Raw genomic sequence first — 26,573 nt, 5'->3', positions numbered from 1 at the left:
AACAATTAACCTTGGTTTCACGATTCGGACTTTAGAATCGTCGTGTCAATATATGCTTTGCCTTGGTATTTCTTCAACCAATTTAATTCTCACAACATGCTATTTCATGATTTTCAGGATATTCTTCTACTTCAGATTTACTCAGAAGTGAAATAAAACGGTATACCTCTGTTTCCCGTTCCTATTTTTTTCCCGCCCAGATTTTATTTTCATCGAATTTAACATTCAGCATTTCTGTCACTTCACTATTTTCGGGATCCCAAATTCTATAACCTTTCATATAAAACGCATATCCTACCATGACTCCCTGTTTAACTTTCATATCCAATTTGCTTATTTTCTGTTTTAGAAGTGCAATATACGAAATACAGCCAAAAAACACGAGAGTGTTTAATAGATGGCTTTCTTCCCTCAAATAGTTTAAAAAAGGTTTTGGTTCTTCCTTTTAAAACCGCTCTAGTCCGTAAGTAGTGGAAGCACATAGCTGATTCGGCTCAAAACTGCTGAGGCAAACCCGATTCATTTAAAAGTGTTCTAATTCCATTCATTAATGTTTAGTTATAATGTTCTATGACGCTACTTTGTTAAATGGAGGATTTGTTGGTTTTTTCGATTCTTATGCTTTGGTCGCTAATTTAAATTTCAAACCGGGTGTTCAGAAGTTTCTTTTTGAAATCGAATCTTTCCCGTAATTTTCTCTGTTCTCTTTTGAAACCTGACAAAGTATTCGAAAACCTCACTTTTTTGAAAAATCGTCTATTATTGTGAAAATAATCCCCCCCCCCTAAAGAACTCAACTGCTAAGGAACCCATCGCATTTAAATGCAAAAGATCTTACCCGGCTTTGGCTTGAATCTCCGTTACAGATTTTAACGAAATTCTGCAATTTTTCTTTTTACGGGGATAACAATCTGACATATTTTTACTTTTTATATCCAGTGAAAGACAGTGAAGTACAGAATCACATTTTTCAGTATTTATAATATAGTTTTTGTCTTCATCATAAACGCATTGATACCAAACTTTAAGACTCAAAGGGTTCTTAAAGTTAAAACATAAGGAAACTGACGATTTCAAGGTTAAAAGAGTTTCAAATTCTACTGTAGTTCTAGGTATCTACTTTTCTAAATGAGCATGTCCTTCAAGGCGAAGAAAATATGACAAATCTCAATTTGTCGAACGGAACTTACATTTTTGCCGATTAATAAAATACTGGTGCATGCACAAGTTAAGTACGCACAATTAAGTACAATATCTAATGAAATTTGGACATTCGAGAATTCAAAAATTTGAATCGTTACAATTATGTCCCCAAATTTTCCGAATCGGCAGACAAAGTGTTCCCAACATGGCAGTTTTGGGGAGGTCATAGTGACTTCCCGTGACCTCCAATCGAGTGCCATTGAATATAGTTTCTAAAATTATTTTTAAGTTCACAAGTTTCAATGCTATTAGTGTATTTTTCCAGAAGTAAAACTTTAATTTCTTACGGACGCAAATATAAAACTTTCAAAACACAAGGGTTTCGTGTTTGTATCTAAAGATGCTTATTTTTATTTATTTTTTTGGAGTGCTTCATTGATGATTTTTTTTTTAATTATAATTATTTTAGTTTTGCTAGATAAGTATGAAAGCTGGCTCCAGATTTCAGAGAATTTTGAGTCTTTCAGAGTGGCAAATTCTTCAACAAAAATATCATTAAACTTGATACTGTTTGCATGTCTCTCGGTCACGTTGTTATTTTATTTATTTACATTGCTATAATGTAAAGTTTATCAATAAAATGGTTAAATGCAAACTGTTAAAGAATTTAAAACTGAACATAAGAAAGAAAAAAAAAACAGAAGGAAGAAGTCAATCGCGATTCGCTAAAAATGTACTAGAATACATAAGAATTTAAATTTTAAGCACTCACATGCTATATAACACAAAATATTACCGTAAACAAAATCTAATGTTCTAATAACTTTAAAAACGATAAAGAAAGGAACTGATTTATTTTTAAATCAAATTTGAGTTTCAGAAAATGTTTAAAAACTATCATACGGGCAGTAAAATATTCAGAATCACAACAACTACTCGGATTTTTGCTATAAAGCAATCGCTACAACTTAGCAACTAAAAGAAATTGCAAAGTCAACGTCAACGAATATTGGAATACGAATTATGATTTCAAAATAAATACTGTTATTTTACATACATTATCGATGGTAAAAAAAACTACATTTTGAGAAAAGGGAATGAATAATATTACTAGCACTTACCTTTAACTTGGATTACAGCTGAGCAGTCCTGTCTCAGCACACCCGAAAAATAACTAACATGGCTGTCGATACTTTGAATTCATTAGTTTCTCTTCCCGTATGAAAAGAAACACCTTTTGCGCATCGTTTTGCGCAATCTAAAACAGTTTTACAGTTTTTTTCTGTTATTTAGAAGAGCAGTATTAAACTGTAGGAAAAAGCAGTATATTACTGTAAAAACAACAATTATTTTTTGCAGTGTACGTAGGTACGCCATCAAGTACCATTTCTTTCAAAGTTTTATCTGAAATTCCTATTTTAGGTGGAGGATCCGAGTTTTCCCACTCCCACCTATCAATGAGCTCAAGGTTAGTCTTTCAGCGTCGAAATTGAAATCTGGAATTATAAATTTTCGTTATGCAATCGAATTCTTCAACTTTGCCATCTTACTCCTATTGAAACCATGCTCTCAGATGATGGAAAACTTGGCTGCACCTTTCCAAATTGGGAATTTCAAATAAAACTTTGAAAGAAGTGGTGCTTGATGGCGTACCCACTGAGTTTTATTGTTTTCAAATCTTCACATGTGATACTAAAGCGCTGATACGATAGGTAAAATTAGATGAAGAAGCGCTAGCTATAGTTCGTAGTTTGTTTCATAACCAGGAGAGATGGCTTTATTCGAGTCAAATTAGAATCCAAAAAATACGCCACAATATGACACTAAGACCGACAATTGGCAGGAGTCAAATAGTTCAACTCTCACGCCTAACTATATTTTGTAGTAATCAATGTGATTACAGTTTGAGGGCTCAAAAATATTAAAATTTATTTAGCAACTTCTTTTGTTTCAAGGTGTGTATTATGTCGGCTGTTTCAAGGTACATTTACATTTTCATATTTATACACTTAACCATTGTTCCCTATCGTAGGCAAATTTTACTTTTTGAGCTAAAATGTTTGACTAAGTGGAGAATTATCTTTTTTGTTACTGGATAAAAAATAATTGCATTACTTATTTTTTTTCTGTATCTATATAAGAATTATTTCATATGGAAACAAATTTTTACAAATAATAACTTCTAATACTTTTTCCTCAATGTACGGAGCATCACGATGTTATTCAATTTTGACGCTATATTCGTCAAATTCAAAGCATATATGAAACTTTAAATAATAATTTATTATTAAAATTATCTTATGCTGTGTGTAATTTACACAAAACGTCTACTCTTAAGTGATATTACATTAAATTTATCGGATTTTTATTTTTGATGAAATTATTGTATTTTTTTTCCAGTTTTTTTGCAATAATGGTGAATTTCAAGGAACGGGCGACCCTTCAAGATATTGTTTTCTGTGGAAAACCGTTTGCACGACTAAATATCTCTACAAAATGCAACTTTTCTGCACTATTACTTAACGTTTATCAGATTTTGATTTTTTTCACTCCACCCTGCTGTTTATAACCTTCCACCACTGCCTTCTAAATACCAGCTGACTCATAAAATTCAATCTGATAACACTAGATTGTTGCAGCAACATCAATTCTACCCGTCTAAAATTCTTATTCTTTAAATCTTTCCGTGCATTTGACAGAAAATGCGAATGAATGATAATAATTTTAAGCTTTAAAATAATACCCTTTTGTTTATTTACAACCAAAGTAAGTAATATATGTCGTCTTATATTAATAACATATTCAAAATCAGACTGTTTCAAATAACCATAAATCGCTTCAAAATGTTATCTCTTTAAGAGATGATTACTTGCATGAATAGATCTTTTCATTGACGAAATTAATATTTTTATTAAACATTCTATAGGTTATGTTTTATTCTGAATGTTAAATTTTCCATCTACATTTGTTTTTTGTTCAAATTTCTGGATTTTAAATGACAAATATGGAGTATCATCGCAACAAGTATATTTATAGTAGTTCGGAGCTCTTCAAAATATGCAAAGTCAATTTATGATTTGTCGTGGATCCAATGCACTGTTTACAATTTCTGACTTCCACTCGGGATGATAAAAATGATTAAGAGTTCAATATTTACTGAATATATTTGCATGAATATAGCTTCTCACGCTTTGAAAAATTAACATTTTTAATATTTGCATTTGACTATACACTGCTTTTATAAACTGCCTAGCAGTAGTTTTAAAACTAGTATGAAAGGCAATTGTGAAAAAAAAAATGTGCATGGGAAATTTAAATATTTCCGAAACAGTAATCATTTTCTTATTATTGACATGATCTTAAAATACGTAAGGAATTACATAAAAATCGCTTTAGTAAGAGGAAATTTGCGCATGACTGATGACTTTCTTAAAATTGCTTGATTTCATATTTATATGTACGATTCCCAAACGCGACTAGAACTGTTTGATAAATGCAGTAAGAGTAGACCGTGTTAGTTTAAGTAAAGCAGCATCTTTTGATTGAATAACTCTTTTTTTTCTATCTTTCTTTTCTTTTTATAGAGCTCGCATTTGGTGAGGTTGTTTTCCAAATGAAATAAACTCTGTTATTGCCATTGTACATGTTGCAAGTTTTTCTCTTTTTCTTATTTCTTTAAAATTTAATGGACTAAATTCCGTTATATTTATTGGTTCTTTAGCTGATTTCATAAGAAACCTTAAATGTCATATATTTTTCTTTGTTTCTGATGATTTGCAAAGCAATCACTTTCGGTTCAGCTACTACATCATCTCTATACATACATTCTAATTGATAACAGTATGAATCTTTAGTTACGCTCTTTATCCGCTACTGTTTTTAGGAACTTGCCACTTTCTTGAGCCCTTCTGCTCGTTGATGAAATATATGACATGCGGATCCTGAGTTCATTTCCGGTTACTGAAAATGGTTATGCATTTGTATTAGCACGAATGAGGTCATGTAGAGTCCTTATGCTTCAGGTTTTATTTGATAGCCGTGTCCGAATCATCGGTAACGCTGTTTATCCGCTATACTGTTTATAAGAGCTTGCCATCTTCTTCAGCCTTTCCGCCCAGTGATGTTAAAATATGTGCCGCAATAAGAAGCTCATTTTCCTATTAGGAAAACGGTTCTGCTTTGATATTAGCACTAATAAGGCCACTTGGAGTCCTTATGTTTCCGATTTTCATTGATAACAGTGTATGAATCTTCAGTTACGTTGTTTATCAGCTATATTGTTTTTTAGGAGCTTGCCACCTTCTTGAGCCTCTTCGCTCAGTGATGATAGAAATAAGTGACGTGCGGGTCTTGAGTTCATTTCCGATAAGGAAGAAAGGTACTATTTGCACAAAGAAACCGATGTAGAGTTCTTATGTTTCCAATTTTTGTTATGTTCTTTTTTTTTCAAGCACAATTTTTATTCTAAAGTATATACTTTATTTTATGATTCATAATGGATCATAATGATATTGGAAGATATTTCATTAAAGGCCAAAGTTCAAAATTTTGGGGACAAATTGCAAATGTATGTGTAAAAATGCCACAGCAATGCAAATAAAGTGGACGATATAAATCCATGACATTTTAAACAAGGAAAACTTGATTTTTCTCTTCATAAATATAATCCAATACACTATATTTTCAACATTTTTATTTCGCCTTTGGTGGTACAACAGATCGACGACTACTTTCTTTTATCAATAGTTTTAAGTTATTTCATAACATTTCCTTCAAACTATTATTCGTTTAAACTTTTAACAAAGCAATAATCACTACGCAATTCGCCATAAAACTCATATATATACAATTCATCTCCTTTCTTAGCGTAAATGTTTTCAAGAAACATATGTTTTTCAGGAAGAGACTGATATCGATTGCTTGGCGTTTACAAAACTTACGCATTGTCAATTTTTCAGACAAAAGGTCAACTGGGAAACCGATGTTGCTTAATGGCCTTAAACACAAAAACTAATCTATCAACTATGACACTTATCGATACTTTTCGCGATTTCGGTACCGGCAAGATTATCGATTAATTTTTAAAGAAAAGCCTAAGACAAATGACTTAAAATTATCTGACAGTGCTTTGTTGGGAAGAGCTTTTGCTTTGAATAAAATTATTATAAATTATTCATTTAAAAGATACAATTTAAGTAATTTTGTTGCGCGTAAAACAAAAGATTTTGACTTGTATTAAAGTTTTTTAATATGTATTTATTAGGGTTCTTATATGGAAATAGTTGCAATAGAATTTCAAGATTTGTTAAAAATCACACAATTGTGTGCAACATGAAATATATAAATCCAATGCAATAGCCGTTTTTTGCTTCGTCACTCCGTTTAAATGAACAATCATGGCACGAATTCGCAGAAGTTAAATTAATAAAATGATACTTGGAATTAACATTTATTCAGGTCGTTGTTTGGAAAGCATAAAGTTAAACTTCTTTCTAGAAGTTTTGCTCATAAAAAAGTTTTACTGATTTTTTTTTTTTTTTTTTTTGTGAAATTTTTAGAAAATCATTTTTGACATCAACAAATATTTCGTGGCATATTCATTTTATACAATTCCAATGCTATATTTGATATTAAAGGAATTTAACTTTTTGGATTTATCCTTTTATTGCTGTGATATGTCCGTTAATGAACTTGGTTGCCGTCATTTCTCGGTATATTTTTAACTGTCAAATTTAATAAACCTCAACTATTGTTATTAGACAAGATAACAACACCTCTTCATGTATGAGCACACGCTGCAGGGAAATGCCAAACGTTTTTTTGTTTGCTGCCCACTCTATTTGACTGCTTTGAGGTTTTTAGTACAACTACCTATATAAAGTAGATTATGTTCTAAAACATGGTTTCTAACCAATACAATTCATCATTTCTAAAGAAAATTAATATTAAGAGAGAAATGCAATAAAAAAAAATACCAGTCTGCAATTGCGTAAGAAGTCCACCACCAATGGGAAAAAATGCTTCAACATTTTTAACAAAATTTATATTGTATTAGTACATGCCAACCCATTTTTGTAACGCTGTTGATAACATTGTAAAGGAAAGAAGGAAAATAAATTTAAACAACAATAAAAGACTTAATCTCGAAGATGCAAATGATTTTGCAAGACACCATCAAGATGAAAAACCAAATACGTGAAATAAATTCTAACAGAGAAGGTAAAAAAAAAAACTTCAGAGAACAACTTTCAAGGCATGAAAATTTAAATATTTCCGTCTCTGAAATACCGGAAACATATTTCCAACCGAGACCTAATTTTTGACTGTCCTGCGATATGAAGGTTCCTGCTTTATATCGGGGAGTTCACCCTCGGTTGGCAGCGACATTCTGAAAGCATTGTAATCATCGTCAAATGTGTCTCACCTTCACATGGTTTTATTTAAATGCATTATCTCTCATGGACATGACACCAACCAAATACATTTTTTTTTCTTTTCAAAATTTTTGCGCTCGAAAGGGTTCTAATATTTCGTACCCAATGGAAAAGGCTTTATATCGTACGTAGAGAACATATCAACTATATCATCTTGGTTCAATGTGAGAATTTGTTATAAGGTAAAAACATTTTTTTAAACATCTATGAAACTGGAGAGCAGGAGAATCAGAAGAAAAATCAACTGGTTTACCTACTTGTTGTTAGTTGTGTATAAAAGTTGACGTTGCGTCCGCTTTTCAAATAATAATATCAATAAATCACCAGCATTTTTTATTTGTTTCAGCCACTTGTAAAACGTTTTATGCGGTAAAAAAAAATATTTACCTTTTTTCAATGTGGGGAAACTTGAGCAGTTTATCAATGTAGTGTGTACAACATAACTTTTATATTCAAAGCTCTAAAAACTCTCGATGCAGATAAAATCAACAAAATACCCTAAGCCAAGAAAGAGTGTAAACTTTCGATTTTCATTGCTCCAATGACTGTAACTAGGTGAGTTGTGTATTTTGTTATTACCTGTTCTAAATCTAACGCCTTCTAATTATTAAATGCCTGTTGCTTTCTTGCTTTTATCACAGAGCAAATTTATCCCAATAAGCAAGTTTCGGTACTCTTGCTACTGCCATCTATCGAAAGTCAAAGGTATTAGAAATTAATAGCGGAGAACACAATTGGTTAACTTTTAAATTTTAATTTTGAAATTAACCAAGAAACAATTTGATTTGAATTTTTTGGATCTATCGCCCTAACAATGCCATCCGTGTATTGCCGCCAGGTAGCGTTGAAAGTAAATCGGCGGAGGATCACTTTTTGAGGCAAATGTGATAGGCATTTAGTATTTAGGAGGCGTTGTCTAAATCTTGGTACAGATCGCCAATGACATTCAGTAGACATATTTGCCTCGTTTATAGAGAAAAAGATATTTACCTGAATATTTCTTGCCACCATATGAGCCTAGATTGATGTCTTTTCCATCTTCCCTTCGCCACGTTACAGCTGGTTGAGGATAACCCGAAGACTCGCAGCGTAGACTAACTTTGGATCTTTCTTCTACAACGGTGTCAGAGCTTGTACCTGACTCCAGAATGGACGGGGGTACTGGAAGTACAAAGATTAAAAGATTTTATACATACGAGTTTTGAATAGGTAAAACAAACTCTGTTATTGCATTGTGGTGATTTTTGACTGTTGCTGTGTGAAGACGGAAAGTAACATAAAGCAGAAATTCTGAGAGTTTCGCGTTCTTCTAAATACTAGGGTCAAAAGATAAATAACGAGACAGATGCCATAAAACAGATTCGACATTCTTCAAAAATACTGACCGAAATAGTTTAAACACTTTTCCCACTGGGAAATTAGTCGCCTAATTCCGTGCTCATAAAAGTCCTTTCGCTGCTGCTGACACCATCAATTACGCACGCACTCCTTTACTTCATCGTCCAAATGAAATCGTTGTCCCCAAAGTGCCTTCTTGAGTTCCCCCAAAGATGTGTGATCTCATGGGGATACATCTGAACTATTGGAGGATGGTTCAAGAGTTCCCTTATAAATGTCCGTAAAAGTTCTTTTTTGCATTGGCTGTGTGTTGTCCCGGTAAACTTTCTCGTGATGTCATTCTGTTGCACAACAAGGCTAGACCACAGACAGTCAATGCAAGAGAGGAACTTTTCTGGGAAATTTAAGTGGGAAGTCTAAAACCACAGCCCTTATAATCCAGCTCTATCCCCAAGTGATCCCACATCTTTGGGGAACGTAAGAAGGCTCTTCGGGAACAACGATTTCATTCGAAATTAATGGGCACGCAATTACGCTACTAATTTCCCGGAGGGTTGTTTAAATAATATCGGTGGTCAGTATTTTTGAAGAATGTCGTATAAAATCTGTTGTATAGCATCTGTCTCGTTATTTATTGACTTCCCCTAATAATTGCGCAGGTGTCATCATTGTTTGAAGATGACACTGCGAAAAAAGTTGTTTTTTTTTTAACTTGAGTGATCTTAAATCTTTCTCTGCAGCAGGTTTACAAAGTCAAAGTAACTAGTTTCAACTGTTTTTTTCTTGTCATAAGAATGGTAACTAAAATCATCGAGTCAATGATTTCTTGGTTAATAAAATTAAAATTGGCAATTGACTGACTAATATTGAAATTAACTTTCAAAGGAAAATTCCCAGAAACAAGCAGAAAACAAACGCTTTGCATAGGAGAGATATGCATTATTTAGAGATAAAATAAAAGTGATATTAACAGCATGACTAATTTTCAGTTTCATTTCAAAATGTAAATCTCCAGAAATAAATAGGAAACGGAAACCGACATTATGTAGAGAAAAAAGAGTTGTTGTTCCCACTTCGTACTTAGTTATTTATTAATACATTTTTAGTTTAATTTAATCCTTAGAAATCTAAAACTATTTTACATGAGCTTATTTTCATGAAGTATAGGTATTAACCTTATTTAGATACTAATTAAAACTCAAACTATAAATAACAGGCCAATTTTCTGTTTAATTCTAAAATGCAAACCAACAGTAATGAAAGTGAACAGTACGTATTAGAAAAAAGCTGTTATTTAAACGTTTTAATTGGATATTGATCAGTAAATTAACAACTTTAGTTTAATTTAAAAAAAACCTAAAACAATTTTAAATGAGCTTGCTTTTACCAACGGCCAAGTCTTAATTTTATTTAGAGATAAAATGAAACTAAAACTAAAAATATGTCCGACTAATTTTTAGTTCATTGTAAAATATAAATTCTCAAAAACAAAGAGAAAACGAACACCATGCGTGGAAAAAAAAACTGTCATTTCCACGTCGGAAATGGTTATTTATCAATATATTTAAAGTTTAGTTTCATCCTTTAAACTTTAGAATTATTTCATATGAGTTTATTTTTAATCAAATAAAGGTATATTAACTTTGTTTTGTGATAAATTAAAAGTGAAACTAGCAAGATGACACACTTTTTAAAATTTTATTTTAAAATATAAATCCTCAAAAACAAAGAGAAAACGAAAACAAACACCATGCATAGGAAAAAAGAGCTGTTATTTCCACGAAAGACTTGGTTTTTCATTAACAGATTTAAAGTTTAGTTTAATCCTCAAAAAACTAAAACTATTTCATATGAGCTTATTTTTATGAAGTAGAGGTATTAACTTTATTTTAAGATAGATAAATCTAAAACTAGCAATATGATCAACCAATTTTTAGTTCAATTTTAAAACGTAAATTTCCAAAAACAAAGAGAAAATGAAAACAAACACCATGCATAATAAAAAAAGTTCTGTTATTTCCAGATTGTACTTGATCGTTAGTAAAAAAAATCATAATTTAGTTTAATCATAACAAAACCGGAATAATTACAAATGAGCTTGTTCTTACCAGGTGTGAGTGCCATGTACAAACTCTTGCTCCATAAAATAAAAATTTCAAGCTTGACCCTATTCTCCATCGAAGCAAACATTTATAGTTTAACTCAGCCAAAAAAAAAATGTGCTTCGTAATGAAAAAAAGAAAAACACGTCCCATTCTGAAGATGGCAATTATGATGATTTTTCACTACACGTACACAAAAACAACCAAAAAATGCTTGTCCATAAATATTAAAGAGAAAAAAAACGAGGAAGATAAAAGGGAATTATGCTTGAAATACTTTAAGAAATGCATTAAAGAGACTCTGATGAATAGTTTACGCCTCTTGAAGGCTTCAGCAGCAACAAAAATAAATACGATCATTTCCGCGAAAATGAAAATCATATCACTTATTTTAAATTGAAAAATCTTTTTCTTCCATAAGAAAAACGGGAAAGTGTGATGAAAATCCTCGAGTCATATGCTCGATATTATTCAAATGCTTCCCTAAAATACGTTTCCTTGTTAAATTGAATATAATCTTTGTAAATCGCAAAGCACTTTATTTAGATGAGCATGACATTACAGCGGAGTCGAGAGAGGGATAATGTGCTCTTGTTTCATAATATCTCTCGCTTATCTGAAGTATCGTTCATCTTTCCAAGAGATATGGTTTTCGAGATTTTAAGCCTCAGAAGGATCGTGTCTGCTGAAGCAATTATTGGGCTGATATTTTAAGACCATTGTAACGAAAATCAACGCTATTTTTTTTTGACGCAAAAAAAAATAATAAAATAAATAAATATATAAATAATAATAATAATTAATTTGAATTTTGACATCTTGAATTCAAATTATGTTTTTTGCTATCACGTGTGCGTGTGTGTGTAGGTGTGTGTAGGTATGTGTGTATGTGTGTGTGGGTATGTGTGTATGTGTGTGTGAGTGTGTGTGTGTAGGTGTGAATGTATGCTTGTGTGTGTAGGATATAGACGCAACCTGGAGACGGTTTTCGCAAGAGGAACAGCATCGTGAGGCTGGTCGACGGTGGTGCTGTAGAGGGAGGCGGGGAAAATAAAATCATAGGAATTCAACAGTCTAATGAGAACAATAAGCAATGTTTTTTCTCAAAAAAAAAAATCTAATGAAAATATGTTACAAATTGTGTTTTAGAATACGAGCAAATACAATAAAAGATGGTAAAACAAATAAGTAATAACAACGCAGAGGGACACCAGCGGGTAGGGACGAATGAACCCCTCCCCCTTTCTCCCTCACATATAAGAAATTCATTGTTCTTCCTTTATTAAAAATAGCAAATAAAATTGAACACTTTCTTTTTGAAAATTGATTAATCTATCAAATATTATTAAGTGCTCGGTGAGTAGGGGAATGTGGGACAAAGTGAAATAGTGGAGCAAAGTAAAGAGGTGAAATATTTAATCAGCGTTTAGTGCCACCTATCTGGTAATATTTTTAAAATGTATTTGCACATGTAGTGTATTCCAATTAGTAAAAAAATACCGCCGAAGATTAAAACTCATGATAATACAAACACTTTTCAAAAATTGATACTCTTTTGTTACAAGTAAAAAGTTATTTTTGATATTCTAAATTTATAAAGTTCTTGTTATTAACATTTTTAATATGAATTGAAACCTTCTAATATGTGGTGCAATATTTATTCAGTTAATATTAAGCTTATTTGTATTTTAAATTCTTTGCTTAAGTAGTCGAGTAAATGCGGGGCAGAGTAAAATAGCTAATTTGTTTACTCACTCAATCATTTGCTAAAAAACTTAAGAATTCATTTATTAATTTATTATTTTACATTCCTTCATTTAGTAATTCACTTATTTATTCATCCATTCACTTACTTTCCTGTTCATTCACTCCTTCACTTACTCATTTGCTTCTCCTCATCTATTAATGAATTAATTCAGTTACTCGTTTATTGTTCAATTTTCTTTTCATTTATTCGTTCAAAATTTTATTTACTGATTCATTTGATCAAAAATATTTTTTATAATCAAATAGAAAATATTTCATTTGAAAAATATTTTATTTTTCGCTTTGCCCCATGAAAAAATAAATGATACTCCACTTTTTGTTGCAGGCTCAAAATTGCAGCCAAAAATATTTAAAAAAATAAATAGAAAAAAGTTCAGTCATCTTAGCCATTTGACTTTGTCCCATCTTCCTTTACTATTTTTGTGACCGCGAAGTTCAAAAGATGTTCCTGCGCAGTCACTGTCTTTGTTCTGCTGTATGTGAATAATGACATAACAGGATAGAGATGAAGTTTCAAATGAGCTTATTATAAGTAAATAAATAAGTGCCTCGTAGCCTGGGTGTCAAGATTTAGTTCTAAGCCCAAGCATACGAGGGCTGACCTATTGAAATGTATCAGACCCTAGAAGGTATAGGGTACTATAGTCCATTTATTTTAAAAACTGAGATTTAAGCAAAAAACTTGATCAACATATTATATTCCATTGAGAATAATAAAGCACTAAGATTCTGATAAACAATTTTTGATTTTATAAGTCCATAAATTATAATTCAATAAAATAAATCATCACAAAAGAAAATTTTAAACTCATTTCCTCGTTAAGTTTCATTTTGTAACTTACTGCACTTTTCTTCCCAGAAGTGTCCACCTTGCGTACATATGTCACCAGTCAAGTAGCCAAGTCAATTTAACTTGCAAGGAATTTAAGGAAGTTCCAAATTTGAGTACATGTGTGGAAATACATCTCCAAAATGTATGTCGAACCACGTGAACAGTACAAAGTAGTAAGCTTGTCATGTTAAATATACAAGTAGAAAAGAAAAGACGCGGCTTTTCCTTCTTTCAAATATTCTTGGACCTTTATTAGGAGAGGATCTTATTACCATTGAATTTTTAATATTCAATTCTTCAAACATTGAATGACAACTTCTGGTTAAAACATTCGTTTCCTCAAGAGTTCGTATCCCGTATTGAGAGGACCTACTGTGCAATGATACAATTTAAAGAAAAAACAAAAACAAAGTGCAAATTCTGGTGGAAATGTTACAAATAGCTTTTTCAAGGCAAGAACAGAGCGTCTTTATCAGTGCAAAAGCTTCCAACATGCAGCAAAAACCTCGTGAGTAAACAAGGTTTAACATGTATCTTTAAAGCAGAATGCATGTGTTATTTCTTACTCACCTCTTTTTTGTTGCATGTTGAGCACTTTTGCTGCGACAAAGAGGCCTTGATCACAGCCATTGAAATTGTCATTCACAGTATTTTTTGTTTAATTTGAACTTTATTTGCTTTATTTTCCCTTTAAAACCAATTTTAGCACGAAGAATGTTTGTGATTTTTCATTGAACACTAGAAAATTGTCCGTCAAAGTATGACGGGTGAAAATTGCTTCTACATTTGAACGAAGCAATTGCCTGTTAGGAGATATTTTGACAGTGGAAATTTCAACCTTAACTCCAGTGGATAAACTGTTAACTTCAGTACATAGCGTTTATTTTTGACTATTTTTTTTTTCTTTCTTCATTCTTCTAAAATGACAGTCTTACCAGTATAAAACAGTTATTTACCGAATCCAGCTCAGCCTTGTCAAAACAAAGCATTTCTCCGCATGTCAAACATTGCCAAAAAACATTATCAAATTATTATGCAGTGACGCGAGTTTCATTGATGGTGACTTCAAAAGCGTTACTCGATCATTCCCTATTATATATATAAGGATAATGCTTGTAATAATTTACCAAAAATAAAGTAATAGTGCAGAATTTTTTTTTTAAGCCCTGTGTTTTCCTACTACTCACATACACACACTTACGAAAAGAAAAAAAGGCATTTGTTACCACATCGATGCAGTTTCACCGTCGTAAATTTAATCCCTCGAACGAACACACATAAAGAACTCCAAATAAATTTAAGAAATAGAAGAAAAAACTACCATGCTCCTCATCGAATATCCTTTTCTTCCAAATTCTTTCCAAAAGTGGGGGAGGGAACAGCCACCTTTCCTGCGCTTCCAGAAGACACAACTCTGGCAGTTTTCAGTTGGATTGAACGGAGGGAAGGAAGAAGAGAAAGAAAGCTACCGCACGGAAGGAGTTCGAACTGCTTCTTAACGAATGACAGTTAGTCACGAAACACTTAAAACGAAAGATTCAGGAAAGGGGAGGAGATGGAAATAAATCGAGTTACTTGATGGTATGGTAATATTTAAAGTATCAAGAACATTTACTTCGGGTTTTGGTGAATGCCAGGGAAATCTATTTGTATTGCTGAAAATATGCCTGACTTTTGGGATATATAAGCATGTTAATGTTTACAAATGGTTGAAAATGGTGACGTGTTTGTTTTTTTCACGTGTGCTTTAATTTGAAAATAATATAGCGTAGCTAAGTAATTTAATGTTGCAGTTAAAATGACAGATATCGTGCCAGTTCGATAGGAAGGTAGTATGAAATATATTAGCGCACTCAAACCTGTTCCTGGGCGGTACATAGGGGCCACATAAAAAGACGTATAAAAAATTCGCCCAAAATTACTCGATTAGGCACTCGTCTTAAAGGTAAATTAGTCAGTTGAGTCCCAATTTTGTTTGAAATTATATAATTTTGTTTGAAATTGTTATATACTAGTTGACCCGTGCGGAACTCCGCACTGTGCTTCGAATCGTTTCATAAGGTATTTCGCTCTTTAAGAATTTCAAAGGAAGAACATTATGAAGAAGAACCGAAAAAAAAGTAAGCGCAGAAGAGAAGGCATGTAATTTAAAGACATCAGTAACAAAACCTCGTTAACTACAACGTTGTGATAATTTGATCATCGCTCACCTTTTGGTCGTACATATTTTCAATTCAAACATAAATATCATTAAAAGTGTGGCTGAGTAGTGACTCGTGAAAAAGCAATAATTGTGCATGTAAAAAAACAGGTTGTGGCAAACAGAGTCCTGCCTATGTGAGCAACTGACGATTGATTGATCATTGACTGACTGAGAGATATTTATTGGCACGGATTCGAATTGGCGCCATTCTGAGTAACCGCCCGACACCCCAACAAACCTAGCAATTGCGCCTTCCTTTTCGAAAGCTATTCATTAAAGGAATGCGTAGTAAAAAACAGCAAAAAAGCTTTTTGCCAAAAATAATAATAATAATAATAATAATAATAAGATCATGCTTCTATGTTTTGTCATTAATCAGCATGATACGATTTAAAATTATTCGAAAAGCATGGAATTTGATTAAAGAATGACGAAGATCTCACGTAGCAATTGAAACGAACATTCTAGAGAAGTAATAAATTAGATTGAAAATAAGTGTTTTTATCTTTGAATATTGAACTATTTCACATAGAAGGTTGCTTTAACAGTTACGGCTTAAATGCCCGCACATGTTTCTCTTTTAATCGAACACTTAAAATTCAAAACCAAAACCAGTTGAACTGAGTCCGTTTTTTAAGTGTAATTTTTCGAACGTAGACAAAATGTATTTTTTTTTTTCAGCAGAAAGCAGAGGAGTAGAAAATGATTTCTTGCTAATGAGGTTGATAATAATTTCAATGCTTTCTATCGTATTCGCGCGAATAAAAAATTAAAGGTTTACTGGGTGAAACTCGTAGTTTTAATTTGGCGTAGTATTTTTTCATTTGTACAAAAGGTCGAACACTGCTATTAGAAACATCTACATTTCAGCATACAATGAAAATGTTTTTCTGCACAAAAAGGATTTCCTTTTGGTAAATCTAATACTTTTTTATGCTTACATTATGCTGAGTGGTCTGGATGTAGTCAAAGCTTAAAAAAAGGAAGAACACTCTTCGATTAACAGTCAACTTATCCGAATGATAACTGTAGCCTGCATAAAGGAGTCGAAACACCAAGTAGCAATCCCACTGCATTTATTTTATCACGTTTGTATGTTATGAGTACATGTAACGCGTAATACTAATATAAATTTGATATTCGTTCGGACAGCCCAAACTTGTCCGAAGTTCGAATAGTTTATAGCCGAACGCTCTACCGAAAAAAACTTATCAATTTAACCGAACAACTAAGTCCAGTGCTTTTAAGCTTTATTAAAATATGAACACACACACAGGCTATTTTTTTGTGCTGAAAGCGACGTAAAAAATTTAAAACTGCATTAGAACTTTGCTTTTAAAAAATGCATAAGAACTACAGGCAGCATCAAGGTTTTGAAACAGCAAGGGGCGTTTTCGAAAACTTGATTTTTCGACCATAAGTCTATTTTTCTTCATTAGCCAGCCTGATAAGTTTTAAAATGAGAAGGGAATAATATATAAGATAAGATATTGAAGAAACATTTTTTTATTCTTGAAAATGTTTACAATTTGTTACCGCAGGCTGCTTGAACCGTTATGACTTAGATGGCAACACGTGTTCATCATTTAACAGAACGGTTAAAATACAAAATAAATTGAACTATGCTCTTTTTTTAAGCGTAGCTTTTCGAATGTAGTAAAAATGTGATAAGCTATTTGTTTTTTTGCAAAAAGAAGAAAAAATATATATTTTACCCTTCAAATTGAGGTAGTAATTTTTTTATTTGTACAAAGAGTCCAAACTCATTAGAAGAAAATATATTTCAATATACGATTTATTATTTTTTTTCTGAACAAAAAAAAATTCTATTGTAGTCTGAAATCTTAAACCTGTTACTTATATTTTCGTTTACATTATGCTTTAATTTTCTTACCGGAGCCAAATCTTAAAAAAAAAAAAGAAGCCTTACAATTAAGGATCAATTTAGCATCAGGTTTTCATAACAGCAAGGAGCGTTTCCTTCTCATTTATTTTATTCCTTCATAGTCGCTATTCACTTAATTAAGTGTTCCTGTAATGCGCGATATTTTTCTTAATTTTTTGTTGCAGATTGTCCGGACGTGGGCCCGAACACGGATTCTCCTGGTTACGAAGAGAACGCTCTGCCGATCAAGCTATTCAGCTCTGTCGGTCATAGCGCAAATTAAAGTTATAAGTTTAACCGAAAACCTCATTCTGGTTCTTTAAAACAGGTTTTTCGGCTGAAAAAAACTAGTTTTAGACCGTGGGTCTATTTTTCGTCAGTAGCCAGCACCATAAGCTTTAAAATAAGGCGTAAATCAAAGAAATCGATCTAGAATTGAGGAAAATCTGGCGTAGAAACCAAAATCAGGCTACAGAAATAATATATAAGGATATATATATATATCCTTATATATTATTTACATTATATACAATAGGTTAAGACAAAATTACCTTATATACAATATATATATATAATATATATATATATATATATATATATATATATATATATATATATATATATATATATATATATATATATATATATATATATATATATATATATATTGTTTTGTTTTTACAGTTTTGTTTATGATCAGTATCAGTATCCCACACGAAAGCACTAAATTTGATACTAATGTAAGCTGTAAGATAAATTTATTCTCTTGTACATTAATGAATTATTTGCTGCTGTTCTCACTCAAACTATTATGTACACACTGGACAGAATTAGCATTTTAACATTATTAAATAGCGTAAATGTTTTAGTAAAAAAATTTATTAAGCAATCACGATCGCTAATTGTTTTCATTTGACTGTCCTTAAATTCCGGTTCCTTTTTCAACTCTCCGCCTCCCTCAGCAGCACCACCGTCGACCGGATTCCCAATGCTGCTCCTCTAGCGAAAACCGTCTCCAGGCAGGGCCGCTGCGTCCCTATGTGCAAGGTCGTGCGGCGCACGACGGCGCCAGAGTCAAAAAGGCGCCGAGCCCTACCAATCAAAAATGTTCCAAATGGGGGGGGGGGGGAAATCTCCAACCGAAAAAATAAAATTGAACTTTTCATTAGATCTATAAACGTACCTGTGAAGTTATACTGCTCATTAAAACAAACAATCCTCCTAGCTGCCTATCTATAAGGAAATAAAAAATTGCCTTGTTGTCTCTGAATATTCTACTCAAAAGCGCAATCTTTTACACTGAAAACACATGATGCTAATTAATGCATACATTAGCATTTTTCTTCATATGTGCATCTATGAATGTTATTTCGGTATGTCTATAATTTCACAAGGTTGAGAGTGAGATTATAGACATACCGAAGGGTAGGTCAAGGTGAGAGACACGAAGCAGCGCAAGAAATTTGCTATTCCCCATTTTGGTTCTTGCGGTGAATATGTTATATTATAATTCGTGCAATATGTCTTTTTGTGATTTTTAACTACTGTTCGTGGTAATTCCACTGCATCATGTTATCATACATTAAAAAATACGGTAAGCACATTTGCATATTATTTACTTATGCGTAATATGCATATATTGTAGACAATAATTTAGATTAACTTTTTAGTTTCGAAAAGTATCGACTTGACGATAATTTCTCAATTCCTCCATCCCCGTTTCCTTCAGCTATTTGTGTATTAAATTAAAGAAAGCGATTTGGACAATGTGTTTAGATATTAAATTCAATGCCTTTTTAACGATTTCGTAAGTTAGAAGTATTTGTTTTAACAGCAAGTTTCAATTTCAGATTTTAAGGAGGAATATCCTCTGCAAAACTATCCTTTAATTTAGAAATATAATCAGTACTCTCATGCTCCGTGGCGCAACCAGAGCGGGGTAGGGGTCCAGAGGACACCCCTTTGTTTACACCGCCACGTGCCCTCTCCTTCCAGAATGCATAGTTGAATGTTTTTCAAAAATATTTACTACTGAAGGTGGGGGGGGGGGACGCGTCTAACAAAGTGATTTTAATAAGGAAAAAATAATGATGTTGGAGTAAAACTTTAATTTCTACTAACTGGTTAGCTACTCCCCCTCTGTCCTATTTCTTTTCTTTCTTCTAGTTCACCTGAAAATAAGAAAGTTTTCAAAATGCTACTCTGCCGAATCTCCCCCTCCCCCCGCCAAAAGCATTACGGAGAATCTCAAATTTCGTTTCCAGATCTTCAATTTCGCAGAATTTTGCCAAAGCTCCCGAATACGAAACAACATCACTTGAAACACCGTTCGAAAATAACTTAAAATTGCGTTTTTAGAGCTTCAATTTCGAAAGATTACCGGCCCTAATGTTACCAAATATGGTCTTATAATCACGTTTTTACGACTTCAATTTCAGAAAATATTCGGGCAAGGGTCTCTGAACCTCCTGCCTTAAATATCATCAAAAATTAGGTTTTTCAAAGATGACTTACGAAAAATTTAAGTTAGAATAGTTTCTGAACCACTTCTAATATCATATAATGTCTACTTTAGGAAAATAGAATACTGCTTGGGTTTTTAAGACTTTAATTTTGAAAAAAATTTCAGGGGAGAGCTCCAGAATTCCCTTCTTGTAAAAATCTTCAAAGTTGTCTACAATTGCGTTTTTGGAAGATCAATTTCGTCAAAATGGAGGGGAGAAAAGGAATTGATTTCTATCTATTTTCAAAAAAAAAAAAAAAAAAAGATTGGGTAGAATCCCAGAATTCCATTTCTCATTCTAACGTCAATAAACATGACCTACACAACCACGTTTTAAGACTTCCAACTTCTATAAATTTCCGCAGTGCGCCTTGTACCTTTTTTCCCCATAACACCACCAAAGACCGTCGAAAATTGCGTTTTTCAAACTACAAATTTCAAAAATTTTACGAGGAAAACCCCCTGACCCCTCTTTTTAAAAAAGATTTTTTTTTCTCCCAATTTGTGCCCCCTAGCACTGTTTTCTAGTTGCGCCACTGCTCCTGTTATGTTTTGACAGACATAAAAGTTTTATTAATTATTCATCACTTAGAGATTAGATAGATATTCAAAGTGGCGTTAATTTAAATTCAAATATTTTCTTCTTCCAAAACGCATCATTAGCATATCAGAGGAGCTGCTTTGCTCAGAATAGTTTCGAGATATGATGTAAAAACGTACGTGCGAAATTAAATATTCACATTATTTTTGTATAAATTAAACGCCAAACTTTTTTTTTCATTTTATATTTGTATACAAAACCTCTTTCCAGGTGTTAACTATATTTTACTCGATCGCCAGAGCATAAAGACGCTCAAAAGACATTTGCACGACGGCGCCGATCAGGCTTGGCGCGGCCCTGTCTCCAGGTTGCGTCCATATCCTACACACACACGCATGCATATACACTTACACACACACCTACACACACACACACTTACACACACACATACACACGCATACCCATACACTCATGCCTGCACAAACACACACGCCTACATACACACACACACTCGTGATTGCGAATAACATAATTTGAATTCCAGAAGTCAAAATTCAAATTAATTTATATATTTTTTCAATATATTTTCATTTAATAGGTATGTACGAATATTTACATTCATATATACAGGGTGTTTCAGTTAAAGGTTTCAGAACTTCTAAGAGAGGTAGGTACATCCCGCCAACTCGAAATCATACATCAATGTGGAGTCGGAAATGCTTTCCTGAAGCGATGTTGTACATGGAAGCACCATAAAAAAAAAAGAGACCGTAAGTGAGAAATCGTTTTAACCATTAACAGGGGAGGTGCGGTGTCACAGACAGCTTTCTTTAGAAGCGGTCAGTGAGACTGCACCTCCCCTTCAGTGTTACAATTTTCGGCATGGCTTTTAAGGTAAGAACCGCGGAAATAGGTTCATTTATCTCATCCGCGTTATGCAGAAGAGATGTAAAATATTCTAGATGATGTTGAGATTTGTTTGAAATGTTTAAAAACGTTACGCAATGATGTTCTAGGGACAATGAAGGCTGAATTATTATTGGAAATACGACGCAAAATACTAATAGTTTAAGGGCTGTCAAAATTTTTCCGTAGCATGATAGAATCAATTTTCTGGTACTAAAATGTTCTGTACATATTGAAGATCCAAAATGAAATCATTAAAAGCTAATAGATTCATTTTATTACGAGTGGTTAGTTATTTACTGCAGCATATGATTTTCTCGAAAAATCTTAAAACTCTAGTAAAATTTCCTCGGAAAAAGGAATATTTCGATTCGAAATTCAAAAAAAAAAAAAAAAAAAATCTCCGTGCTAACAAGAGTTCAAAGAACATGTAAGGGAAATTACAGGAATGTATCTTAGTTACACGTTTAAAAAAAATTGTAAATGGAGCGGTCTCTGAGACCTCACGTCCCCTGTTACGTCCTACTTTTTCACCTCCCTTGCTACGGAATAATAATAATACATGAAAAGAAACAAAAAGTACAATACATGGATTAAAGTAAGTGTTCGAAGTTTCTTCTACGGGCTTCAATGCAATCCTCACATCTTCGGTGCATGGGACTCCGAACGGTCTGCAATACTCCCGGCATATCAAAAACTTCTTGGGTTTTGAAATCATTTCCAGTCCCCCATTGCTATATGATTTCGAGTCGTCAGGATGCATCCCACCCCTCTTAGGAGTTCTGAAGCATTAAACTGAAACACTCTTTATCTTCATTTTAAAGTCGAAAACTGGTATTAGTAACTTCCTTGGCTGCCGTTATATGGTTTCCTCAGAGTATTAATAGTATTAACTAAACTGTGCAAGTTTCATAGCTTTTTACTTTTCTTGCACTTAGAAAATATGCAAATATGGCTGTTTTTCACAGTTTTGGAGAAACCAGGGAGTCTCAAAGAGACACTGGAGCTGCCCTAAGCGTTAGTTGATGTTACTCAACACCTGCTATTGTTTATGCAACGGCAGAAGAAATTCAAACATCGCAAAAATAAGGTAATACGCCGAATTAATGTGAACTACACAAAAAAGTGTCATTTACGTTAACTTTTAATCTTCCAAAAATAGCCAAAATAGAAATCTTAGCTGTTTTTATTTACCCCAGAGTGCAATATTTATGGGGATAAATGAATACATGAAGTCTGACCGCGAAGGGTTGTCCCTTCGCTCCGCCTTGTTTCAGAAGTGTCCATTTTCGTGAAGGAGCGATACGGAGATGAAAGTTGAAGAACGGAAATGGCAAGTGGCTTTAGAGTTGAATATGTCACCTTGAAATTTAAGAAATTGCCCAAGAGGTGAAACATTTCAATTTTGTGCGGTCAAAGCAGATGTCTTATTTAACAGTTAACATCCTACACAAGTGGGTGGGTTTGGGTTTAACCTCTTTCAGCAGCAAGCCTCCTTTAGTTTGTTTGAATTAAAAATTGGCAAGAGTAGGGTTGCAATTAAGAATGCAAATCTTGTCATTTTTACTTTTTTGCCAACTCCATGCAGCAATTGCTGAAACTTGAACCTTTCAGTTGTAAATAATTAAAAACAAAAAAATTTACCAGGAGTATTTTGTTGTTTCATATCACCAAACTGTTGCTGACTCCAAAATATGGCACACGTCCTTTCTTTCTTATCCACCTATTTTAAGGAATGGATTCGTTTTCCCAAATGATTAACAAGGGACATTTGTTTAAAGTCGGACTATATCTAACCTGCAAATCTTTACTAATAATAAAGCTGAAAGTATCTCTGTCTGGATCTCTGTGACGCGCACAGCGCCTAGATCATTCTGCCGATTTTCATGAAATGTGGCACAAAGTCAGTTTGTAGCATGGGGGTGTGCACCTCGAAGCGATTTTTCGAAAATTCGATTTTGTTCTTTTTCTATTCCAATTTTAAGAACATTTTTCGAGGAAAATTATCATAAGATGGACGAGTAAATTACCAAGTTATCATAACGTGGAACCGTAATATGGGCAAGCCGATTGGCGAGAATTGCACCATCCATTATTTGTAAGTATATAGGCGAACCAAAAGACCTTTTAATTTTCTACTACGAGAAAAGCTGTGCGGGTACCACTAGTCAAAAATAAAAGTGAAGGTGAACTTATAAAGAAATATTTTTTAATTATTTTCCACAAGTTGAAACCAGTTACTTTGCATTTGTAGACTTGCAGGAGAGGAAAATATACGATCACTCAATTTTAAAAAACAACTTGTTTCAGGCGTCATTTTCTTCAAACAATAATGACGCCCATACATGTGTTTGAAAACCCGCGGAACCATCATATGTTTTATATGTTATTTTGTCTTTGCTTACCAACAGTTTAGTTTCAAAAATTACCACAAGTATGGTAATGAGTATGCTTACATTTACCTCATGTATCCTTTTACTCCAGCTGTCCCTAGCTCTCTTTGTTATATATATATATATATATATATATATATATATATATATATATATATATATATATATATATATATATATATATATATATATATATATATATATATATATATATATATATATATATATATATATATATATATATATATATATATATATATGCAGGGTGCCTCATTTATCGTTTCAGAACTCCTTAGAGGGATAGGGTGCACATCAACGACTATACTGCCGTGTGCAGGTAAACGGCAGTATCTGCAGAAATGAGTTTGCGAGATATTTGAAGAAACGCGTTTTTGATTCAATACTATCAATGGGGAAATGTTAAAATTAGACGTCCTTTTCGCGTCTTTCTTTCAACATAAACTAATTTAGCGAGCTCGTACAGTAAAGATAACGTGCAAAAGACGACAAAAATGTAAAAAAAATGAAAAATTTGCAGTTACTGCCCTCTACCTGCACACAGCATTATAGCAATTCGGAGTCAGAAATGCTTTCCTAAAGCATTGTATGGTGCTACAGTGATGTACACAGAAGGGCCATTCCACCGTCACATGCGGGACAAAAATATGCTTAAATTGCATTAACATTTCGTCATATCTCTTAATATTTTAATGAAACAGGAGTAAGCAATTTTTTTAATCTTTACATTTGATACAAAGATATTCCTGACGCAATTTTATTTTTCTTAAACATTTTTGTAATTTAAAATAAAATTTATTTACATGCGTCACGTGCAGGAACACATTATTATTTAAACCATCGAAAAAAAATATGTATATGCTCGTTCCATTGAAAATGGTCATTTTGTCCCGCTCGTGACGGTTCCTATCTTTCTTTACTAATAATAAAGCTGAAAGTCTCTCTGTCCGGAGGATGTCTGGATGTCTGTAGGATGTCTGGATCTCTGTGACGCGCATAGCGCCTAGACCATTCGGCCGATTTTCAGGAATTTTGGCACAAAATTAGTTTGTAGCATGGGGGTGTGCACCTCGAAGCGATTTTTCGAAAATTCGATGTGGTTCTTTTTCTATTTTCAATTTTTTTTTTAAGGTAAGATAAAATTTATTAACAAACAAAATACACATACATAACAGTAAGCAAAATTAAAAAAGTAAAGTTAAAAAACTTACAAATTATAAAACATAAATTACAAACTTCATAACAAAATATTAAGAAAATCTTTACTATAGTTCAACACGAGTTAGTATTAAATTCACACTAAAGAGCGCCAAAGGCACTGTCCGCAGTGTTTTTTAATTGGTTTAGTATGGAGTACAAACACAAATATGTATTAACAGAAATATTTACAAATTAATTTTACACAAGTAGTAAAAATTTTACACAGAACAATTATTGGACTGTTTGACTCCAGAAAAAAAAAAAAAACACAATAACTCGCATTGAAACATTCAATAGTATAAAAATTACAATACAAAATCCCCTCCGGTTGGCAAGTCAGTATATTTTATCAGCTAAAAGTTAATTGTTGATAGAATGTCATTATTTTGTATATATTCATTGACCCCTTATTTATATTTTTTAAAGTTCTTCTCATTCCTAACATCTTCCGTTAGTTCATTAAACAGCCGCGATGCCAAGTAAAAGAATTGCTTTTTAATAATCGTTTTATTTGGTTTTATAACTTTATATTGTTTACCTGAAATTCGAGTATTATATTGTTTTTCATTAATTTCAAACCAGTTATTTTTGTTATGCAAAAAATACAATATTCTCTGTGCATATATTTCTCTGATATTATAGCTTTTCTCTGAATAAGAATTTTAAGAACAAAAATATCATAAGATGGACGAGTAAATTACGAAATTATCATAACGTGGAACCGTAACATGGGCACAAGTCAATTGGCGAGATACGAAATTATCATAACGTGGAACCGTAACAAGGGTACAAGACAACTGGCGAGAAAATTCACCAACATTATTTGTAAATATACAGGCGAACCAAGAGACCTTTCAATTTTTCTATTACGGGCTAAGCCGTGCGTGTAACACTAGTATTTCATAAAAAAGAAATAACTTTCGAAGTTTTTGCTTAAGAAGTCACACATACGCTTGTGATTTTTTAAGCAACAAAATTTTGTTCATCATCCTTTTAAATTATTATTTTTTATGAAATATATGAAGCGTCACGCGCGGGACAAAATTACCGTTTTCCGTGGAATGGCCCAGACGACCATAAAGAAAAGAGACCGCAAGGGAAAACGCTTTTCAATAATACATTCAAAAAATCAAAAGGTGCATGGGTTCAAGGAAGTGTTTAAAGTTTTTTCAACCGCCTACAACATACACCTATCAACTTCGGTGCATGGAACTCCGAACAGCGTGGAATTCCGGGCAAATCCCAGATTTCTCGGATCGTTAATACATTTTTGACCCTGCATTGCCATTTGCTTTGGATTTGTCAGGA

The 26,573-nt window shown here is 32.8% G+C and overlaps 1 protein-coding gene across 1 annotated transcript in view; it reads right to left on the bottom strand.

Moving 5' to 3' along the window:
* The window catches only part of LOC129223851 (lachesin-like), a 143,753-nt gene that overhangs the window by 33,949 nt on the left and 83,231 nt on the right, over window positions 1–26,573 (bottom strand). The window contains exon 4 of the mRNA XM_054858213.1: window positions 8,568–8,738. Coding sequence (XP_054714188.1) covers window positions 8,568–8,738 — 171 coding nt within the window. The remainder of the gene's footprint in view (window positions 1–8,567; window positions 8,739–26,573) is intronic.

Source organism: Uloborus diversus, chromosome 6, assembly GCF_026930045.1.
Source record: "Uloborus diversus isolate 005 chromosome 6, Udiv.v.3.1, whole genome shotgun sequence".
Classification (NCBI taxonomy): Eukaryota; Metazoa; Arthropoda; class Arachnida; order Araneae; family Uloboridae; genus Uloborus; species Uloborus diversus.
The sequence above is the reverse complement of the archived record's forward strand: the minus strand, read 5'-3'. Positions and strand labels throughout refer to the sequence as shown.